Source organism: Bufo gargarizans, chromosome 4, assembly GCF_014858855.1.
Source record: "Bufo gargarizans isolate SCDJY-AF-19 chromosome 4, ASM1485885v1, whole genome shotgun sequence".
NCBI lineage: Eukaryota > Metazoa > Chordata > Amphibia > Anura > Bufonidae > Bufo > Bufo gargarizans.
Window position 1 is genome coordinate 418685351 of NC_058083.1, and position 22102 is coordinate 418707452.

At 44.6% G+C, this 22102-nt stretch overlaps 1 protein-coding gene across 1 annotated transcript in view; it reads left to right on the top strand.

Moving 5' to 3' along the window:
* Window positions 1-22102, top strand: part of ANAPC1 (anaphase promoting complex subunit 1) — a 170184-nt gene that overhangs the window by 135087 nt on the left and 12995 nt on the right. The window contains exons 37-42 of the mRNA XM_044292098.1: window positions 2662-2855; window positions 3453-3539; window positions 5920-6037; window positions 7415-7492; window positions 9837-9904; window positions 15899-16037. Of these exons, the coding sequence (XP_044148033.1) occupies window positions 2662-2855; window positions 3453-3539; window positions 5920-6037; window positions 7415-7492; window positions 9837-9904; window positions 15899-16037 (684 nt within the window). The remainder of the gene's footprint in view (window positions 1-2661; window positions 2856-3452; window positions 3540-5919; window positions 6038-7414; window positions 7493-9836; window positions 9905-15898; window positions 16038-22102) is intronic.

The window sequence follows — 22102 nt, forward strand, 5'->3', positions numbered from 1 at the left end:
TTTTCTAATATACTTTATTTTGGGGGAATCGTGTATTTATAGTAGAAAACTTAGGCAGAAATGTCCCTTAGCAGCACACTCACACACCACAGTGACTAGGGAGATGGGCTGGGATGGGAGCTGCTGGGCGTCAGCCCTCACTGCTCCTTCATATAGTAGTGGAGACAGTACACTATAAATGAAATATATATTTATACATTTAGGTCCTGCTCACTGATAAGTGAGGGGGTGGGAGACGACTAGGGGCCCACCGGGGGATTCACCTGTACCCCTTGTGGGCCACTCCAAGCCCTGATGAAGGTTCACCTTTCAGCAGGACAATGTCCCTAAACATACAGCATGCTAAAGCTACAGGGAAGTGGTTTAAAGATAAACACTGAAAAGTCTGGAATGGCCTAGTCAAATCCTAAACCTCCGTCCAATTGAGAATCTGTGGCCTGACTTGAAGACTCCTATACACCAACGCAACCCATATAACATGGGGTAGGAGCAGCTTACCTGAAATAGGCAAAAATCTCAGTGTCTAGATGAACGAAGCTAATAGAGACATAAACCAAGACTTGCATCTGTAATTGCAGTTAAACAAACAAAAAAAAAAAGTGGCTTCACAAGGAGAAGTATTTATATTTAAGGAAGTGAATACTTATGCACATTATGGTGGATTTACACAAAACGCTCGTTCGTCGGGTGATAGTCATTCCTGAAGGCAAGTAAATTATCGTTTCTTTGCAGCAGATCACGTGGTCTAAACAGCGATCTGATGCCCAGAAACAATGCGTCTGTATGAGGACGAGTGATTGAAATAGTCATCCCTCCTCCTCGTAATGTGAAGGTGATCACTGCATGTAAATGCATGGCTTCAATGCCACTGAACGAGCAGCCAGTTGTTGGGCAGGAACGCTTTCTTCTCAGTAATCCGCTGCTCCTCGGCATGTGTAAATCCATCATTAGTGTTCTCTGTTTTATGTCTTAATTATTGTCTGTCACAGTAAAAAAAAAAAAGTTTTTCACCTTCAAAGTAGTAGGCGTGTTTTGTAAATCAAATAGTACAAACTCCCACCCCCCTCAACATATCTATTTTAACCCCTTAGTGACCACCCATACGTGTTTTTACGGCGGTCACTAAGGGGTGGATAAAATCAAGCGCTGTGGCTCCGTGCCCGCAGCTACCGAAGCTGAGGGCTCGGGGCAGTGATCAGAGACCGTGACAAGCAGTCTCTGATCGCGTGATCACCGTGATACACTTTATCACGGCGATCTCTTGTAAGAGAGGAGGGAGAAAGTCTCCGGTGCAGCGATCGGGTCCCCCAGCGCTTCTGGCCCTAAGCTGGGTCCCGATCCAAGGGAAGATGGCGGCGGTGGCCCGGTGCATGTGCAGACAAAGCCGGCCGCCGCCGCTCACCGCTGCTCTCAGTAAGGTCTCTCTCCCCGGGAGAGATTAAAAAAAAGTGCAGCCAAAATAAAGTAAGGATGTGGAAATATATTTATGATAAAAATATTGAATAGTATTTATGTATGTATGTGAAATATTGCAGTTGAAAATTGGAAAATGTGCCAATTTTTAAAAATTTTCATAAATTTTCACTTTTTTAATAAAGATACGCATATTTTAGCGGTAGAATTTTACCACCTAAGTAAAGTACAATATGTGACGAGAAAACAATGTCAGAATTACTTGATGTGCAAAACCGTTACAAAGTTATTCTAAGCTAAAAGGACACGTCAGATTTCCAAAATTTGGCTTGGTCATTAAGGCCCAAACAGGCTTGGTCACTAAGGGGTTAATTCCAGATTATAATGCAACAAAACAGGAGAAACATGAAGCGGAAAATACTTCTGCAAGGCACGGTGGACAGAAAATAGCAGAACCGATTAGAATAGATAGATTTTTCCATCAATCACGTTTGTATATATAGGAAATAGAAATGCTTAACCTAAAATAGAGAAGGCCAAGTCTACATACTATGGACTTTTTTCCTTCATCAGAATTCGCCACACATCTGTGGCAAAATCCGTGCATAATACAACATGTTCCAATTTTCACTTAATATGGTAATGATCTTGGCTCTTTCTCGCTTATATTCCTCCCTGCCTCCTGCACTAATTAGTCTCCATTCACTGCTAAAATCCATCTTGAGAGATGAGACGGACTATCTGCTAAGGATCAGGTTAGATGCTGCCCTTAGAAGCCTTTGGTGGGATCAAGTGGGAGGAGAAAGCTGCATCAGAGTGAGAGAGAGGCAAATACACACAGAGAAACTGCTGAAGATTTCTATCCCGCCTCAGTGCTTGATTCACAGCTGCACTACACATTACTTCTCTATAATGTCCTCCATGCGGCTGCAGGATCTTCTCTTCTCTGTATGTGCTGTCTATAGGAGACATCATAGCTATTCTCTGCCCAATCTAGAGACAAGCTCATGCAAAACTGTCATGCAGCCTGCATGGAGAAAACTGGTGTAAAATGCCAAATAAGAGTCATGTAATGGTCAGACACAGTGTTATTCCTCAGTACACACACGGAAAGTAACCTAAATTTATACCCATGATAAACACCATTTTAGTGCGTTGTTTTACAGAGTTTTATTTTTTTTAATACAAATGTTTTAATATTTGCTTGAAGAGCAATAATAAAAACACCAAGCTTTTAATTTCTCCCAGACAGGTCATTATAACCTAGAGACGTGTCTGAGTGTGGTTCTATTATCTCTTTCCATGGTGATGGCTGGCTCTGGCAATCTCCGAGTTCTGCAGCTGTGCCGATTTATGCACAAGAAGACTGGTGGTGAGATGAACTATGGCTTCCACCTGGCGCACCACATGGCCCTAGGACTGTTGTTCTTGGGAGGTGGAAGGTGAATTACATTGTTTTACTTGGCTTCTGCCAAACCACTTGCACGTACAGTAAAATACTAGACCAGACAGTACGGTAGTTGCTACAGAAATGGACTTGATACCATGCAGTATTTTTTCAGTGTACTTAGGATTATGAGATAGCAGGTTGGCTTGCCTCTTTAGTCTCATTCGTTTTTATCATACAGAAGGCCAATTGTGCTTTGTCTTCAGCATGTCCACCGGACCGTGCCCTAGTATGGATGGCATAAAACCAATAATATAAGGCAACTGTAAACGGGGTCAAAGGAAACGTGGAGTAGTTGCACATGGCAGCTCATCAGGTTCCTGGTTAGGAGTAGCTGCTTGACTTTTTTACATTGTGATACCTTTTGATTATTTATTCTTTGTTTTAATTTTTTGGTATTAGCGTGTGTGTGGTAAACACTTTCTTTTATAATTCTTGCTGCATGAAAGAGGCAAATGAGCGTTTGTTAGTCAGATGATTGGCAGCACCTTTTATACCAGGCAATTATCGAATGTTTATGCCTGATATTTGTCTCTGTACTTGGTAACAATTTGTGTGTGGTAAAACACTTTCCTTTATAAATTATTTCCAGGTATTCGCTAAGCACTTCAAATTCTTCAATAGCAGCTCTGCTATGTGCGCTGTATCCTCATTTTCCAGTTCACAGTACAGATAACAGGTAAATGTCACATGACTCCTTCACAACGTACATTTAAGGCTAGTTTCACATTAGCGGCAGGGGACTTCGCCAGGCTGTTCCGGCGGGGGAACAGCCTGTCGGATCCGTCCTGCCGCTATTTCACGTGTGCCCCTGGACTGCCGCTCCGTCCCCATTGACTATAATGGGGCGGGGGCGGAGCTCCGGCAGCAGCGCACGGCGAAAGGCAAGCGGAGTAAAAGTACTGCATGCTAGCCGTGCTGCCGCCGGAACTCCGCCCTCTCCCCCCCAATATAGACAGTGTAAACCTAGGGCCCATTTACACGGATCGATGCACAGTGATGATCTGGGTCGAACAGTTTGTTCCTGGTCGTTCAGCTCCAATACAGCTGCATTTACATGCAGCAGTCATCCACTTTGTATGGCGATGAACGATCACTACCTTTTAAATAAGACAATTATCGGGAACGAATGTTCGTGCCTGATAATTGTCTCTATCCCCTTCACATATAAAAGGGCTTCTAATTTATCCCCAGATTTATCACAGTGGTTGATGCAGGGTGATATACACTGTATTTGGTGCATCTTTAGACCTCTTACACACGACTATGTTTTGCGGTCTGCAAAAAATGGATCCACAAAAAATACGGATGACATCCGTGTGCATTACGTATTTTACGGAATGGAACAGCTCGTCCCTAATAGAACGATTCTATCCTTGTCCGTAACGCGGACAATAATAGGACATATTATATTATATTTTTTTATGGAACGAAAATACGGAAACGGAATGCACACTGAGTACCTCCCTTTTTTTGCGGACCCATTAAAATGAATGGTTTAGTGTACGGTCCGCAAAAAAACTAAACGGAATGAAAATGCATTCGTGTGCAAGAGGCCTTTGGCCCCTTGCAGACAAGCATGTCCTGATTAGGTCCAGATGCGTTTCGAATGCTTTCAGTGAAAAACGTGCGATTTTCGCAGGCAAAGTCATTCAGTTTTGCCAGCGGAAACCATTAATGCCGGTTCCGGCCCTAAGTGTTCTGGCATGCGCAGACTTTAAAAAATGGCAACAAGATTAATACCGGATCTGTTTTTCCGGATGACAACCGGAGAGACGATCCGGTATTGCAATACATTTTTGAGACTGATCCGGATCAGTCTACAAATGGTATCAGTTTGCATACAGATTGCCGGATCTGAACTGCCTGCCGGAATCCAACGACGCTAGTGTGAAAGTAGCTTTAATTGTTTCTGGGACAACCATTGTATGTTGAAAATGTAGTAACTTGAGACAGTACCTCTGTGGTTAGTAATTGTTTCTATAGCTCCAAAATGTCAACTGATAAAAAGAAACAAGAAAATTAAAGAAAGTGTGCATAAAACTAACACAGAGAAAACAAAACAGATTTTCATATAAACATCAGAAAGAGCTGCTAAAAGCAGTAAATCCGTTTTTACGTAGAGACAGGTGCTTCTCCATGGTTCTTAGGACACCGTGTGCAGTTATAATGGAATGGACCCACCGTCCCCTCATGTCCAGAACAGCCACTCATCCTACCACAGATGGATACAGCACAGAGCATGGAGTACCACACTGCACTGTAGAGGGGTGCTACTTGACAGCCAAAAAAGGGGCTGTCTACAAAAAATATTCAGCCATTTTCAATCCAGCACCCTGATCTGCATCTCCATGCAGATTGACTAGACCTTTCAGCTAAATCACACCTGGTGAATATGCACCGGTGATCCTGAAGGTTTTAGTCTAAATTGTCTTGCAATATATTGGGGGTGGCACCCCTTTAGACTGAACACGCCCATCTACCTGGGACTTCTGAGCAGAATATGTTTGTAGCTGGTTCCTACACTGCCCTTAATGTTGTAGGCTTAAATAAGTCCAAAGTGAGGCAGTTTCTTTAGTGATAGGGACCCATCTGCGGAAGCCACCTTGACGCCTGGTAGATGGGCCCGACACGTATGTGTGCTAAGAGCTTCCATTATTCATGTATACTCATTTATAGTCGGTATTGTACCACTTTTATCTAGAATGACCCCCATTTCTTAGCTCTCTTGTTTGTATATATCAGGGATGCTCAACCTGTGGCCCTCCAGCTGTTGTAAAACTACAACTCCTACAATGCCCTGCTGTATGTTGATAGCTGTAGGCTGTCCGAGAATGCTGGGAGTTGTAGTTTTGCAACAGCTGGAGGGCCGCAGGTTGAGCATGCCTGGTATATATAATGGTGTGCAGCCATTTTGTTTTTTGTAATTATGTTTGCTTCATGGATATGCACCTGTTATCCTGAAGGTTTTAGTCTAAATTTTCTTGCATCATTATTAGAACATATCTTTTTCTATTGACCTAATGGAAGTGCGCACTAATACGCATGTGTACAACTAGGTATCACCTTCAAGCATTACGTCATCTCTACGTGCTGGCTGCGGAGCCGAGGCTTCTGGTCCCTGTGGATGTGGACACAAATTCCCCTTGTTACGTCCTGCTAGAGGTCACATACAAGGTAGGAAGCCAAAAGCAACACCTGGAAAAAATGTGCACACCTGCATGTATGAAAAAAATAGACACCATCTTTATATCGTTTGGCACGAAAAGACATTTGGCTCGTCAAAAGACGGACATATTATTAGAAGACATCTGGAGGGTTGTTAAAGTAGTACCTCCAATAAGGTAACCCTCCCCAAACTGTAAGGCATAATCAAATGGAGTCTCCACGATCAACCCAAATAATTTACAAGCTACATACGTAGGTGGTGTAAAGTGCAAATGCCGCAACCCATGTGTGAACAAGCACCAAAGAATGATAATGAGACATCTAGCCTATGCTTGTAGAGTCCCCAGAAAATAAATGGGTGAACATGAACACATAGTCTAAAGAAAGTAAGCCTGTGTAAAGAATGAGGTAGAGGAGGGATCCAAAAATATTCTGTAGATCTGTGCTGTGGGAAGGGCCTTTCTCATATTCTTTACATAGGTTTTTTCTCAGCAGATCAGAGCTTTGGTGCTTGTTCATACACAATTTGTTAAATTTTCACAGTAAAGGAGTCTGTCAGCATGTTGTCAATTAAAAAACAGTTGAGATCAGTAGAGGCCGGAGGTAATACATACTGTACCAGTACCGTTGTCCTGGATTTTAATCGGAATGAGTGATGTGAATTTTGTTTGCCACAGACATTGCTCCCACAGGGCTGTAGGCTCAGTGTAGGAGACCCTCCACAGACACCTCCCCTCTGATGAGAGTGGAGGCTGCAGCGGTCTCCTTGTTGAGTGCTGCAGCCGTTACTCACAGCAGAAGGGAGGGACTGTGGAGCTTCTCATAGCCTGAGCCTGGTGCAACAGCAATCGGTTAGTTTATACATCACTCTTTGGACTAAAAGCAGGGACAGAATTCTGCGTTACCTCGTGCCCCACCTGTGTCTATCAGCAGTTTTGCATAGACAGAACTGCTGACTGACTCCGTTGAACAATTTTGTTAATTTTTTTAGGCTCATTGGGGAGAATCCTTTTTCAGTACATTTGTTTTTTGACCTTGGTGGTAAACATTGGAAAGGGTTACTTTATTTTATGTATTGCTTTAACAAGCCTCCGAATGTGTTTCAGCATCAGTCTTGTGATGTGCTGTTAGTAACAGATTCATTGTAGATTGTGCATATGTATACCTGCAGGTGTTGATATTGTTTCTATGGGTTCTAAGACATGCTGCACTCTGTCTTCTAGTTATATTGTGGTGCGTAGTTAAAATATACTATATGTGTCCACTATGTGTTGTTTTCCATTGGTTTGGAAGATATGTTATTAGCATATATGGCCCCATCAGTGTCTAAAAGGAGAAGAACCCCAACTTATAAGTTTTACTTACTTGGTTTATATGTATTTGCAGGGGACTCAATGGTATGAAGAAACAACGGAAGAGCTCATGGCGCCCACTCTGCTTCCAGAGTTACATCTACTGAAACAAGTATGTGCTATGAACCATTCATACATAAGTGAAAAATCTGTATATAACAGAATGATACGTACATCAGGTTGGAGATCCTTTAAGGTATATGCACACGGCAGTTTAGTTTATGCTGATTTTCCACACACAGTTTGGCCGTTTTCACCAAAATCCGCTGTTTGCTGATTTTGACACGGACTTCTCCAGCAAAGGGTGTAATCTACACTAAAAAACCTCAAACAAATTACATGCTGCAGATTAAAAAAATCATCACCACAAGTAAATTTCAGAACAGAAAAATTTCTGCACCGCTTACAAGGGATTTTCTGCTTAGCTGGTACTGTATTACGTTGCACATTTTCTGCGCGAAAACCCGCATGGAAAATCCATGTGTAATATTCACCGTGTGCATTTAACTTTTAAAATCGGATTGTGTTCAGGTCCCCATTCAGTCCCAGGAATGAGTTGTAGTTTCAGAAAACTAAAATGTAAGCTTTTTGAAACTCCGATGCTGTAGACAGTAACGAAACATATGTTGATACCTCTGTATTGGAACTGAGACCAGGTTGTTCTCAGGGGGTCCAAGTTTCTGTACCACTATGCGGAGCCGGACTGGGAACTTAAATTTCCCTGTAGGGTCTATGGCCAGTCCGCCCATGCCACTATGACATTTCTAATTAAAACAGATAGTTTCACTGCTTACGACTTTCTGATGTTCCTAAAGGGGTTGTCCAAGTTATTTTTATTGATAGGATAGGTCATCAATATCAGATTGACACCTGGCACTCCCGCCAATCCGCTGGTTGAAAGATTAATTTCAGTGGGAAGGCTTGTACATCTGCTCACTGCTACTCTTGCTACGGCGAACAGGTAAACAGTGAAGGGAAGGCAGCACGGCGCGTGCCATTTCTTTATCTGATCTGCAGAGTTGCCAGGTGTAGGACCCCAGCCAATCTGATATTGATGACCTATACTGAGGATAGGTAATCAATAAAAATAACTTGGACAACCCCTTTAAAGAGTAAGGGCTCATGCACACGACCGTATGCCCTCCAAGACATACAGTCAGTGAGCGGGCCATATGTCCCGCAGCGGCATACTTCGTGCGCACAGCATCATAGGTTACATAATGCTGTGAGCATCGGGCTGCCCGTGGGGCTATTGTCCCGCACTCATAATATCATATGATGCTGTGCGCACAATGTATGCCGCTCCGGGACACATGGCCCACTCACAGACCGTATGTCTCGGAGGGCATACGGTCGTGTGCATGAGCCCTTAGTAAACTTTTAAAAATGTTCTAAATAGGCAAAAATTATTTTCAAATGTACTTCATTTGTTTTCTCAAATAGCACCCAATGCTTTGGATGCCTATCGCACTGTAAAATCATTATTGTAGTACAGGGATGATATGTCAGAGGGGTACGAATCTCACTGCACAGACCGGAGCACACATTGCTTCTCCTGCCTGCGCCCCCCTGAAGCTTGGGTAAATTCTGACACTGCACATCAGTGCCCCAGTGAATCTGTACTACTCTGATATGGCAGCTCTATACTAGAATAATCATTTTAAGGAGCGATATAGGGGTGGGCGATATGCGATATAAATTTGTGCCATGATATGGATTTTAATATTAATGCTGCTCACTAACATACCATGGCAGCCAGGACTTCAGTAGCGTCCTGGCTGACATGGTAACCGATCGGAGCCCCAGCATTACACTGCTGGGACTCCGATCGGAACTGCCCACTGCCACCAATGATTAACACCTGGGAGGGAGGGGGGGTGGGTTTGAGTTACCAGAGGGGGCTGATAAGAGGGAGAGGCTGGGGGGTACATGGGAGGCTGATCAGGGGCTGGGGGGGGCGGATCAGGGGCTGGGGGATCCGCAAAACACATACGGATGCGTGAATGGACCCTAACACGCCCTTTGTTTCACAAGACATTTAGCTAGAGAATTGATAGCAACACACTGAGCATGCTCGACCGAACAAAGGCTCAGATCTACAGGTCAATACCATAGTAATTTATGAGGAAGCTCAGTGTGTAGCAGAGGAAGAAAACTACTTTTATAACTACTGAACGGTAAATATGTGAAATTGACATTATATTAGGTAATTATTGATGAATTAGTCTAAAACATTAGTTATATTTATGGTAACCGGAATACCCCTGTAACTCAGTACATCTCAGTCTAGAATCTGGACCTGTCTTTCCGTATATGTCGTATTGTTTGCATTTTAATACCCCAGTTATTTTACTATTTTGATATGGAACAGAACCCTGGAAATATGTTAGAGGGAACTCTGCTAATTAGGAGACTATGAAAACCATAGATTTTTTTATTTGTCTTTCCACAAACAGATAAAAGTAAAAGGCCCCCGGTACTGGGAAATCATTATTGACCTGCGTAAAGGAACTCAACATTTGCAGTAAGTTAAATAAGATCTAACAGTATAGCATTTACTTAAAGGGAGTCTTTCACCTAAAATGACCATTATACACCACAAACATGATGATATCCATTACATTCCCCATATTATAATCTTACCTTTCATATTGCTGTCCGTCGCCTATTCTCTCATAAAAACGCTTTTAATCCATATGCTAATTAGGTTCTGAAGGTGCCCAGGGGCGGCGTTTATGCGGCCGGTGCCCAGGCTCCACGGCGCTGTTCAAATCAAACCCCTCCCCTTTCACCCCTCTGGCCCGCCCTCGGTTCTTGAGAAACCATCCTCCAGTCAATGACAGATCCGGCGCCTGCGCTCTCCATTACCCACTAGGGCAGAGGCAGCAGAGCGTTTAATCCGCATGCGCCGGCCCGATCTAGCCGGCGGAAGTAAACTGCCAAAATATCGGGATGTACGGGCCGGCGCATGCGCATTAAACGCTCTGCTGCCTCTGCCCTAGTGGGTAATGGAGTGCGCAGGCGCCGGATCTGTCATTGACTGGAGGATGGTATCTCAAGAACAGAGGGCGGGCCAGAGGGGTGAAAGGGGAGGGGTTTGATTTGAACAGCGCCGTGGAGCCTGGGCACCGGCCGCATAAACGCCGCCCCTGGGCACCTTCAGAACCTAATTAGCATATGGATTAAAAGCGTTTTTATGAGAGAATAGGCGACGGACAGCAATATGAAAGGTAAGATTATAATATGGGGAATGTAATGGATATCATCATGTTTGTGGTGTATAATTGTCATTTTAGGTGAAAGACTCCCTTTAAAGGGGTTCTGCAGTTTGTTTAAACTGATGATCTATCCTCTGGATAGATGATCAGCATCTGATCGCCAGTGGTCCGACACCCAAGACCCCCGCCGATCAGCTGTTTGAGAAGGCAGCGGTGCTCCAGGAGCGCTGCGGCCTTCTCACTGTTTACTGCAGGCCCAGTGACGCCACGACTAGTATTACTGGCCTGGGTGGGGCTAAGCCCCATTCAAGTGAAGAGCTTAGCCCCGCCCAGGCCAGTTGATACTAGTCGTGACGCCTGCGGTAAACGGTGTAAGGCCGCGGCGCTCCTGGAGCGCCACTGCCTTCTCAAACAGCTGATCGGCGGGGGTCCCGGTTGTCGGACCCCCGCTGATCAGATGCTGATGAACTATCCAGAGGATGGATCATCAGTTTAAACAAACTGCAGAATCCCTTTAAGGTATACTGAATGAAGTTTACAGTTTATATTACTGAGCACTTGGAGAGTGTTTTCTGATCTGGATATCCATAGAATTTGGCATTTAACAACTGATAGATGGTGGTCTCGGCTCATGAAAACGGGGGCTCAGCTGTTAAACTGCCATAGGCTATAACATAAAGAAGCCACATATCTAAAGGCCCAGCTGTCACCCGTTCTGCAGCACAGTGGGGGTCTGTGGTCCGCAGTTTTCCTGAAAGGATATCTATTGTCCGACATATATGGCATATACTATGGAAGTAGGGACAGTGAGGCTATGTTCACATCTGCATTGAGGCACCATTGCAAGTTTCAATCTGCACAGTTTTTCCAATAAAGTGATGACCGTGAAGCAGAACTAAGCAGACTCCGTTATCATCCAGTGTGATTGTTCAGGTGCTGCCACACTGCATTGTGGTTTACCAGCTACATGGTCTTCCAAGGGTATATTCAGTGCAGGTCCATTCCCGGTGTGGAATCCAGGACAAACCAGGTAGTGTACCTCTGGTGTGGAAAGTGAAGAAGTTGGCATGTACTTCTGACAGCAATAAACCTTGAATTGGACTTTTCAATGGCTTTTGTGACGTGGTAACACCATGATGTGATATCACACTCAACTTTATAAATGCTTCATCTGTGGTTTGAATGTGGCCAACCGCCAACAGTGAAGGTTGTATCGCTTATATAGTCTTCATAAATTGACCATCGAGACCATCACTGAATTAGGGCATATGACATACCTTGATCTATTTCTAACTGGCAGGTGGCGTCACTATTTTAAGATCTCAACTCTTTTGAAACATTTGTTATATAGTTCTAGTTTTTTTTCTTTTTTTCCTCAGAATGTGAAAGTTGTTGTTTTCACCTGATGTCCATATGCAGAAAAGCAGTAAAAACACACCACTGACTTTGAGGTTAAAGGGTGTCTGTCACCAAGAAGTTAACTGCTTAACCAGGCACAAATAGCTGAATGTAGTGATAACTTTCACATAGCCATATGTATGGCCTCATTCACACCTCTGTGATGACATTGTGACAAAATGGTCAAAGGTCCACCCTTGAAGATGTCTGTGAAGAATCCATGTGTTTTTTTTTTGCCCGTCTTGTGTCATCTGTATTCCACAGGCACTGCTGGGGTGAAAATTGGTTTCCAAAACATATTCTAGGGATGGTCTGTGAAAACCATGGATCAAACAAGGATGGCATCTGTTTTCTGCCCATGATTTTCACAGACCTATACTATAACACACAGTACATGAGGGATCTGTAATCACAGACATAAATGGGGCATGCTTCCCATGGTGTCATCACACGCTCAAAGTCCACCACTGATGTGTGAATACACACATTAAAGCCAATGGATATGTGTGCTGTCCGGCTGTAATTAGTAAAGTAAAAAAGGCCATGATTCAGGCCTTACTCTGTTCTGGAGATTACTTTGCAGGAACCTGGCCCCCGTCAATTAAGAAGGGGCTGGCAGATGAAGTAAGACCAGGAAAGATGCACTGAGTGGCATGGACCTGCCCTTGGTGCACTTAAGTGCTAATTTACTTAAGGATTAAAAGTAGATTTTCTCCTTAATTACGATCCAGAAAGCTAAGTGAAAGGTATTACATTCATCTGAGCTAGCCCTACAAGCCATTGTCCTTGGTTTCACAGGGAATTTTCTTGTGGCAGACTCCCTCGCCTAATGAACAGGCTCCCTCCACTTGACCTATAGAAGTCCTTACCTGAAGCAGTCTGATCTGGTACGGTTCCCATTCTTTCCCCCTCATCCTGTGGTGCTGTGCTTCTTCTTTCATGAACTGTCTCAGACACTGTACAGTACATATACATATACTGTATATGCTGAAGACTCTGAAATATATCTGGTAACTGAAGGGGGAAAAATCATAGCTGGTCTGAGCACAGTAGAGATGGTGGCCTCAGATCAGACTCCCAATCTTTCAGACCTCGAATTAGACCCCCACACTTAACGGTGGAAACTAGTGTCTGGCAGCTGCTCCCAAGGACAATAAGATTATGGGGTTCATCAAAAGGGGCATAGATGCATGCGATGAGAACATAGTCCTGCCACTTTACAAATTGCTAGTTGGACTACTGTGTTCAGTTCTGGACTCCTGCGAACAAGACAGACAAAGCAGAGCTGGAGAGGGGTCAGAGGAGGGTAACTAAAGTAATAACTGGAATGGGTGGACTACAGTACTCTGAAAGATTATCATAATTAGGGTTATTTACTTTAGAAAAAAGACGACTGAGGGGAGATCAGTCGTATAAATATATCAGGGATCAGTACAGAGATCTCTCCCATGTTCTAGTTATACCCAGGACTGTGACTACATCTAGAGGAAAGAAGGTTTCTACACAAACATAGAAGAGGATTCTTTACAGTAAGAGCACATAGTGTGCTCTCTGCATCCATTCCGTCCCCGTTTAGAGAATAAACGGTTCCGCAATTTGCGGAACGGATGCTAGCCCATTATACGGACGTGTGAATGGAGCCTTAAATGAGAAAAATTGGCTTTTACCTCACAGGTTTTTTGTTGTTTTTTTTTTTTTTTTTTTCTCTGGATCAACTTGAATAACAAGCTGAGCTAGATGGGAAGATGTCTTTTTTCAGTCTAACAAACTATGTTACATAAGACTCCCAACCTTTATCAGACCTCAGATCAGACCAAAAATAACAAAATGAACCTATCATTAATGGTCCGGATGGGGCCTTAAGTCTTCTTCCACTCACCGCTCCCTGTTCATGTCCTGGCCCACCCTGCACTGTGACCCGACGCAGAGCCTGGAGAAGAACAGGGAGTGGCGAGTACAACCTCCTGCATACTAGAAGTTAAAGTGCTCACTAGCATAATGTAAGTGCTTACTGGTATTTACCGTCTAAGATGCTGCTGTTACAAGTGTATCATATAAAGGGAAAAATACATGAACATTTTCAAGAAAGCCTTTAATGGGTTAAATGTTGTTAATTCTAGCTGAAAGTCTTATGCAGCCAGTAATGCGCTGTTCCTGTGATTAACTGAAAAGTGAAATACATGTCTTTGTCAATTCATGCCCAGAAGCAGCATTATACATGTGATATTGGGTTACACCTGCGCTTTCCCTTCCCGCTATTGAGATCTGTCATAGGGTCTCAATAGTGGGGGAAAACGTGAATGGAGACAAAAGGGAATGCACCGGAATGCGTTCCATTCTGTTTGGTTGCGTCCCCATTGCAGACAGAATAGCGCTGCAAGCAGCGTTTTTCTGTCCTCGATGTGGTGCGGAGCAAGACTGATCCGTCATGACTCATAATGTAAGTCAATGGTGTTGGATCTGTTTTCTCTGGCACAAAAGAAAACTGATCGCTCCCCCCATTGATGGAGTTCATGACAAGTCTGTCTTGGCTATGTTAAAGATAATACAACCGGATCCCTTCATAACAGACGCAGATGGTTGTATTATCGTGACAGAAGCGTAAAAAAAGCTGGTGTGGAAACTAGCCTTAGGCAGCGGTTTATTTGTGTTGGTTTTACTCCCTTTAGAGTTGCTATATTACGCAGAGCTTTACAGACGTTATCTGCTGTCCCCAGTGGGGCTCATGTGTTTGGAGTGCGGGAGGAAGCCCACACAAGCACTGCCATGTGTCATCCGCCACTTCTGATAGTACAGGCAGCGGCAACTGTCCTTTTGTGGACAGTTTAATGTGGTGCCCTCTCCACCAGTATTGCCTGATTAACCATTTCCTCTCAGGTATATGGTGGGCACATAGTATTGAACAGAGAATGCTTTTTCATTGACTCACTGTAGGGACCAGTCAACCTGTGAATCCACATCAGAAACGAGGCGAATGTACGAAGTGCATGCATACTTTATCCTGGTCATGTGCAAACCCCATTTGCTGTACAGTACTTCTGACTTTAGCTTAAAGGGACACTCACAGGCCCAATGATCATATTTAGGTATATATATGACAGTGCAGGTCTTCTAAAGTGTATTAAAATCATATAAGTATCCCCCCTGTCCACCCTATAAATACAGTAAACGGAAGTTTTATAACCTGGGTGAAGCGTCTTCATTCTGCCCAAGGGGTGGCGCCCAGCCAGCTGCCCCCAACTGCCATTTTGAAGCACCGCCCAGCTCATCAATATTCACTTCGCTGGGCGGCTACTACTGTCCCCGACTGCACAAGATCCGGCGCATGCCCAATTCAATCCTATGGGCATCGGCCTCCATCTTATCTTCAGCGCATGCGCCCGGCACCCTCACTGGCCGGAACCACATCACGCCTGCGTTCAGTCAGCATCTTCGAGGCCGCTTCAGCCTCTTCGGTATGCGCATGCGCCGGGCACTGTTCAGAGCAGCGCTTCTGAGCGCTGCTCTGTTACACCTGAGAATGAGTTAATACTAGAGGCCGATGCCCATAAGATTGTATTGGGCATGCGCCGGATCTTGTGCAATCGGGGACAGTAGTAGCCGCCCAGCAAAGTGAATATTGATGAGCTGGGCGGCGCTTCAAAACGGCAGTTGGGGGCGGCTGGCTGGGCGCAAGTGGAGATGAAACGCCGCCCTTTGGGCAGAATGAAGACTCTTCACCCAGGTTATAAAACTTCAGTTTACTGTATTTATAAGGTAAACAGGGGGGATACTTATATGATTTTAATACACTTTAAGAAGACCTGTACTGATATATACCTAAATATGATTTATTGGGCCTGTCAGTGTCCCTTTAAGAGCCTTAACCCTAAAGCTGTCACCTGTACATTTCTCTCTTTTAGAGCAATTCTGTGTAAGGATGGTGTTCTGTATGTAAAACTCCGGGCTGGACAGCTCTCCTATAAAGAGGACCCTATGGGCTGGAGAAGTCTTCTTGCTCAGACTGTTACCCATAGAAACTCGGAGGCTCGTAGTTTTAAGGTACTTTATGCTGTTATTTTGAGTTTTCATTCACCTCTACATTGGTGTTCCTGTTTTCACTGTGATATGTGCTATATCTGGCATAATGACATTTCGAAATAAAGGACACTTCTTATCTGTATAAAGTTCCTCACAATGCCTTTCTTAAATGTCAGAGGATTGGAAAACAACGCGCAATACAATGGGGAGCAGTCTGATTATTTGTAAAAGCTTGGAGCGACTATGTTTAACTATAGGGTCACCTTTTTCACTCCATTTTACAGTTTACTTATGGACAGATATACTGAGAAAATAGTTAATAAGGTTGAAAAAAAAAGTCCAACCTATAGTCGTCCTGTGTTGATCCAGAGGAAGGTAAAAAAAAAAAGAAATTCTGAAGGGGATGCTAATTGCCCCATATAACGGGAAACAACTCCTTTGCAATACTTCCTCTCTTCTCACCCTGCGGGGGCATTCACACAACTGTATGTATTTTGCAGTCCACAAAACACGGATTTGCAAAATATATATGACGTCTAAGGCTACTTTCACACTAGCGTTCGGGCGGATCCGTTCTGAACGGATCCGCTCATAATAATGCAGACGGAGGCTCCGTTCAGAACGGATCAGTCTGCATTAAAATGGCAAAAAAAAAGCTAAGTGTGAAAATAGCCTCGGACGGATCCGTCCAGACTTTCAATGTAAAGTCAATGGGGGACGGATCCGCTTGAAGATTGAGCCACATTGTGGCATCTTCAAACGGATCCGTCCCCATTGACTTACATTGTAAGTCTGGACGGATCCGCACGCCTCCGCACGGCCAGGCGGACACCCGAACGCTGCAAGCAGCGTTCAGCTGTCCGCCTGTCCGTGCGGAGGCGAGCGGAGCGGAGGCTGAACGCCGCCAGACTGATGCAGTCTGAGCGGATCCGCTCCATTCAGACTGCATCAGGGCTGGACGGCTGCGTTCGGGTCCGCTCGTGAGCCCCTTCAAACGGAGCTCACGAGCGGACCGACGAACGCTAGTGTGAAAGTAGCCTCAGTCAGTGGTGTTTAATTTTGCCACAAATATTCATAGTCAATTGTGTCACGTGTATAGACCTCTATACATGTTACAATTGACTATGAATATATGTGGCAAAATTAAACACCATTGACTTATATACCACAAGCGGCAATTGCAGTGACCTGTATATCACGAACATTACTTATGAGGAATACCGCTTGGCGGATCCTGGGTGGCTATTGGTTTATAAAGGATCCCAAGTGGCTTTCATTTGTATTTCGTTCTTGTGTGTTTTTTTTTTGTTTGTTTTTTTTTTTATTATTTCCTAGGTTTTAAAAAATTTGGCGACTATATAGTTTAAACACGCTGTACTGCTGATGCATCTTACAGTGTGCACTGATGCACTGGTTTGCATATGGACTGTTGAAAGGGAATTTATATAAGGAGAACACATTGTATTATATATTTTTTTTATGTACTACTATTTATACATGTTTCTTGATTAGACTTTCAATTTTAACAATAAATGTACTACAGTTGGAATATAATGTATTATATCTCCTCATAATTTCCAGAGATTTGAGTGCCCTCCAACCTTTTATTTTTGAATTGTGTAGCACTAATTACATAGGACATGGGGTGTTGCCCTTGGAGAGAGCACCTTTCCACGATAACACCTGCTGGTGAGCCACTGTTATTTCAATGATTTCATATATGACGTCTGTGTTGCATTTTATTTTATTTTTTTGATTTCAATAAGTTTGTAGTCTGCACTTGCAGCCAAGTATAGGACATGTTCTGTCTTTTGTGGAACAGTGATACAGATGCAGAAAGCACACAAAAAACATCTGTGTGCTTACCACATCTGTATGTCTGTTCAGCAAAGGATAGAACAGGTCCTATACCTGGCCGGAAAATGTTGGCTCAATGGGCCAAAAAAAAAAAAAAAACAGATGCAACGTGGACGTCATCAGTTTTTTTGCAGACCTGCATTTTGTGGACCACAAAATATATACAGTGTTGTGAATGTACATAATATGCTAGCTTCAAGGCTGCCAGTGGTTGGATCAGTGCCTGCACAAAGCTCGCTCTTGTGATTTGAATTCTGGAGGGTTTTGTCTTCAAAGGTACAGGAACTGCTGATCTCTCGCTAAGCTTTCTAATAAACTTACTGAACGTTTCCAGTGACAACCATCAGAACTGTGATTACTGCAAGATATTACTCCTGGAGTGGAGCCGCCACCATAGCTGCCGTGTGCCTGCTGTTTCTCACAGCAAACACCCAGGGCTTATGTCTGCAATCGGCAATAGTGCTAATCACAGAAGTGTAATCCCTCAGATGCTGTGGTCAGTTCTGAGGCGGCCTGAAGGTCTTCTCCACAATGAGATCGGGGAAGCTGTTTATTGGTTGTGATAGACCTGAGACTGTTTGAGGCAACCAGGCCTATTACAGGTATATTCCTTTAAAGGCCAGCAGATGGCAGTGCTTCATAGGAATACAGTGGTCCCTCTAGTTGCAATATTAATTGGTTCCAGGACGACCATTGTATGTTGAAACCATTGTAACTTGAGTAATTGGTTCCAAAGCCCTAAAATGTCATCCAAGATGAGAGAAAATTAAGATTCAAGAAAAATAAGCAGATAACTAAGACAGATAAAACAAGTCCTTACATGGAAGGCATCTGTGTCGGTCCATGTTCTTATGTGCCTACATTGCTGGGAAAAATGATGTTTTAATATATGCAAATGAGACTCTAGGAGCAATGGGGGCATTGCCTTTACACCTAGAGGCTTCCCTTTCTCTGCAACTGCTATGCCCTCTCTACTTTTAACATGATGAAATTTTCACTGCCAAATTACATCAGGGGTGATTTGCTCAAAGAGATGGTGTTTTGTGGAGGTATTGCTGTTGACAACAGTCACGTGGCCTCTGTTTTTGACTGTGTCAGTGGCCTCTTACAGCCCAAGGTATTACTATAGTGCTGGGTAAAGAAATGTGTTAAGGCGTAGGAATGCTATCTGAAGGGAGATGTTCTATTCGTACACTGTAAGTTTGTGTGCTGGAAGTAAATTGCTAAATGTTTTGTTTGCATTGGTGCCTTTGAAAGGTGATCAAATGCCTTTGTTTATGTAGATGAAGAAAGTCATTGTCAGAAATCTAGGAAGAGGATGGGTGGGGTGACTACAGCTGTGCACAATCCTGTCACGCTCCATTTCAGAATAGTCAGTTGGCTTTAATCCCACATCTTGGCTTTTACCTTCTATACCCTGTTATAGAGACCATTAGGATGGTTTCACACATAGTTGTTGAACACTTTTGGTGTGTTCCCGTTTTTTGCAGCCTTTTTAGGGTAGGCTACATAACAATTTTGGGCGCAACACATGTCGAACCCAAGTATCCCCACGATACTTGGGTAGCAGGGCAGCCCTAGGCATGAATAGGGTCGCAGTGAGATTTTCATGTTCGCTGCCACTGCGACAGGTGAATCACAAAAAATGCTGGATTTCCATTACGCCCCATGACAGCACCTGTGAGAGATCCTCCTCCCTCCGGACAGGAAACAGGAACTTCCCAGATCTTTAAATTGGTCCCGTGCCTTCTACCTTCAGTTCTTTCCTGTTTCCTGTCCAGGGACAGGAGGATTTCTTTCCAGGTCTATTCCTTGGCTGCAGGACCTCTAGGGTTAAGACCGAAACCTAGTGGAGGTACCTGTCGGCGTAAGTCTCCACTAGGAGCCGCTGAGAAGCCCGGCGTCTGGTCCCTTCTTCGGAGCCATGGGGGGATACCTGGGCTGCCTCGTGTCCCTGCCTGCCGGCGAAGTTACGGCATGAGGGGGGAGGTGCGTCTTCCCCTCTCATTGAGGCTGGCTGTGTGGACGTGCGCGTCGCACCGGAAGTGACGCGTGCGTTCCATCGGCCGGAAGGGGAGGAGCCTAACATGGGGGCGCTGCGCGGCCCATTTGAAAAAGGGAACGCCGGCCAGCCGGCGTGGTGGTGAGTGGCAGCAGGAGCGATCGGGACGCAGGCGGCAGCTACAGCCCTCAATTGGCCCCCCTTTACGCAGCATTATGATGCAGGAAGTAGGGGATGCACAACAGCGCACCGACGGACAGGAGCAGCTTTTGGAACCAAGCATGGTACTCCTGGGGGTAAGAGGGGTTAACCCCCACCATCTCCCTTTGGGGAGTTTGTTTTTATGGTCAGGTTAAGCTGATGGGTTGTTTTATTAAATGCAGGAAGTGTCAGCTTGGCAGGAGGTACCGAGGGTAGACGCTCCCGTAGCCAAGATAAATAAGAAGTCAGCTCTCCCATTTGAGGATCTAGGGTCCCTTAAAGATCCCATGGACAAAAGGGCTGATGCTTACCTAAGGAAGAACTGGGAAGCTTCCACTTCTGCCTTTAAGCCAAATATAGCGACTACCTCGGTGGCTAGGTCATTAAAGCTCTGGTTGGAGGAATTAGAGTCTCATATAGAGAATAAGACTCCTAGGGATCAGCTGCTGCAGGCGATACCAACTATGTCCAGTGCAGTGGACTTTATCTCTGATGCCTCCGCTGACGCATTGAGGCTTTCCGCTAGGGCGGCTGCACTCTCCAATTCGGCCAGAAGGTCGTTATGGTTGAAAGGGTGGAAGGGCGATGTAGCTTCAAAATCTAAACTTTGTGCCTTACCTTGCCAAGGGGGTTTTCTATTCGGATCAGCCTTAGATGACATTTTAGATAAGGCATCCGATAGGAAAAAAGGTTTTCCAGCACCGTCCTTTCCTAAACAGGGGAAGCCTTTTCGGAGTAATGAAAGAAGGAAGGCTTTTGGGGATCAAAAGAAAAGGAGGGAGTGGAGATCTGATAAATCAAAAAGTGTGCTGTTTAAATCCAGACCTCAAGCCTCAAGTTCCACTCAACAATGACGCCAGACCCCAAGTGGGCGGTCGTCTTTCTTTATTTTTTCCAGCCTGGCGAAATATTACCGCAAGCGCTTGGGTAAAGGATATTATAAAGGAAGGCTATCGCCTAGACTTCAAGAGACTACCGCCCAGGACTTTCAAAGTTACTTCATTGAACCAAAATTCTCCAAAACAGGTGGCGCTTTTGGAGGAAATAAACAGCCTCCGGGAAAAGGCAGTCCTTGTTCCAGTCCCAGAGGACGAACAAGGAGAGGGATTTTATTCAACCCTATTTCTGGTCCCCAAGCCCAACGGAACGTTCAGACTGATTATAAATTTGAAGGGTCTCAACCAGTATCTGTCCTATCAGAAATTCAGGATGGAGTCCATCTCCTCCACGGTCCTCCATCTGTTCCCCAACTGTGTGATGGCCTCAATAGACATAAAAGATGCCTACTACCACGTGCCCATCCATCCCTTGTCCCAAAGATACCTGAGGGTGGCAGTGAAGATAGGGGAGTCAATTGTTCATTTACAGTTCAGAGCTCTTCCTTTCGGGGTATCACAGGCGCCGAGGCTCTTCACGAAGCTGATGGCGGAGGTAATGGCAGAAGTAAGGAGGTCGGACATCATTATAGTCTCATACCTGGACGACCTTCTCTTGGTAGGGCAGTCCCCAGAGCAGCTGGAATCTCACATACAGAAGGTCCTGGGGATCCTGACGAGCCTGGGCTGGCTAATAAATTGGGACAAATCATCCCTGATTCCAACATCCAGATGTGTTTTCCTAGGCATCCTGTTAGACTCTCAGACTCAGAAATCTTATCTTCCAGCAGTCAAGAAGGAGGGGATTCAGCAAAAGATCAGGTCCTTCAGCAAGATCAAAGAAGTCCCCCTAAGAAAAGCGATGTCTATTCTGGGTCTGATGACGGCCTGTATTCCAGCAGTGAGGTGGGCCCAATTCAGGTCCAGAATACTGCAATGGCTCATTCTGTCCAAATGGGATGGGAGGTCGCTATCCCTAGATCACAAGATTGTGGTCCCGGGGTCAGTAACCCGATCCCTAGCTTGGTGGCTAAAGGCTTCGAACCTCGATCAGGGGGTAGAGTGGGTGAGACACGACCCATTAATAATAACTACCGATGCAAGCCCTTGGGGATGGGGGGCCCATTCAGTTTTGGGGTTTTTCCAAGGTC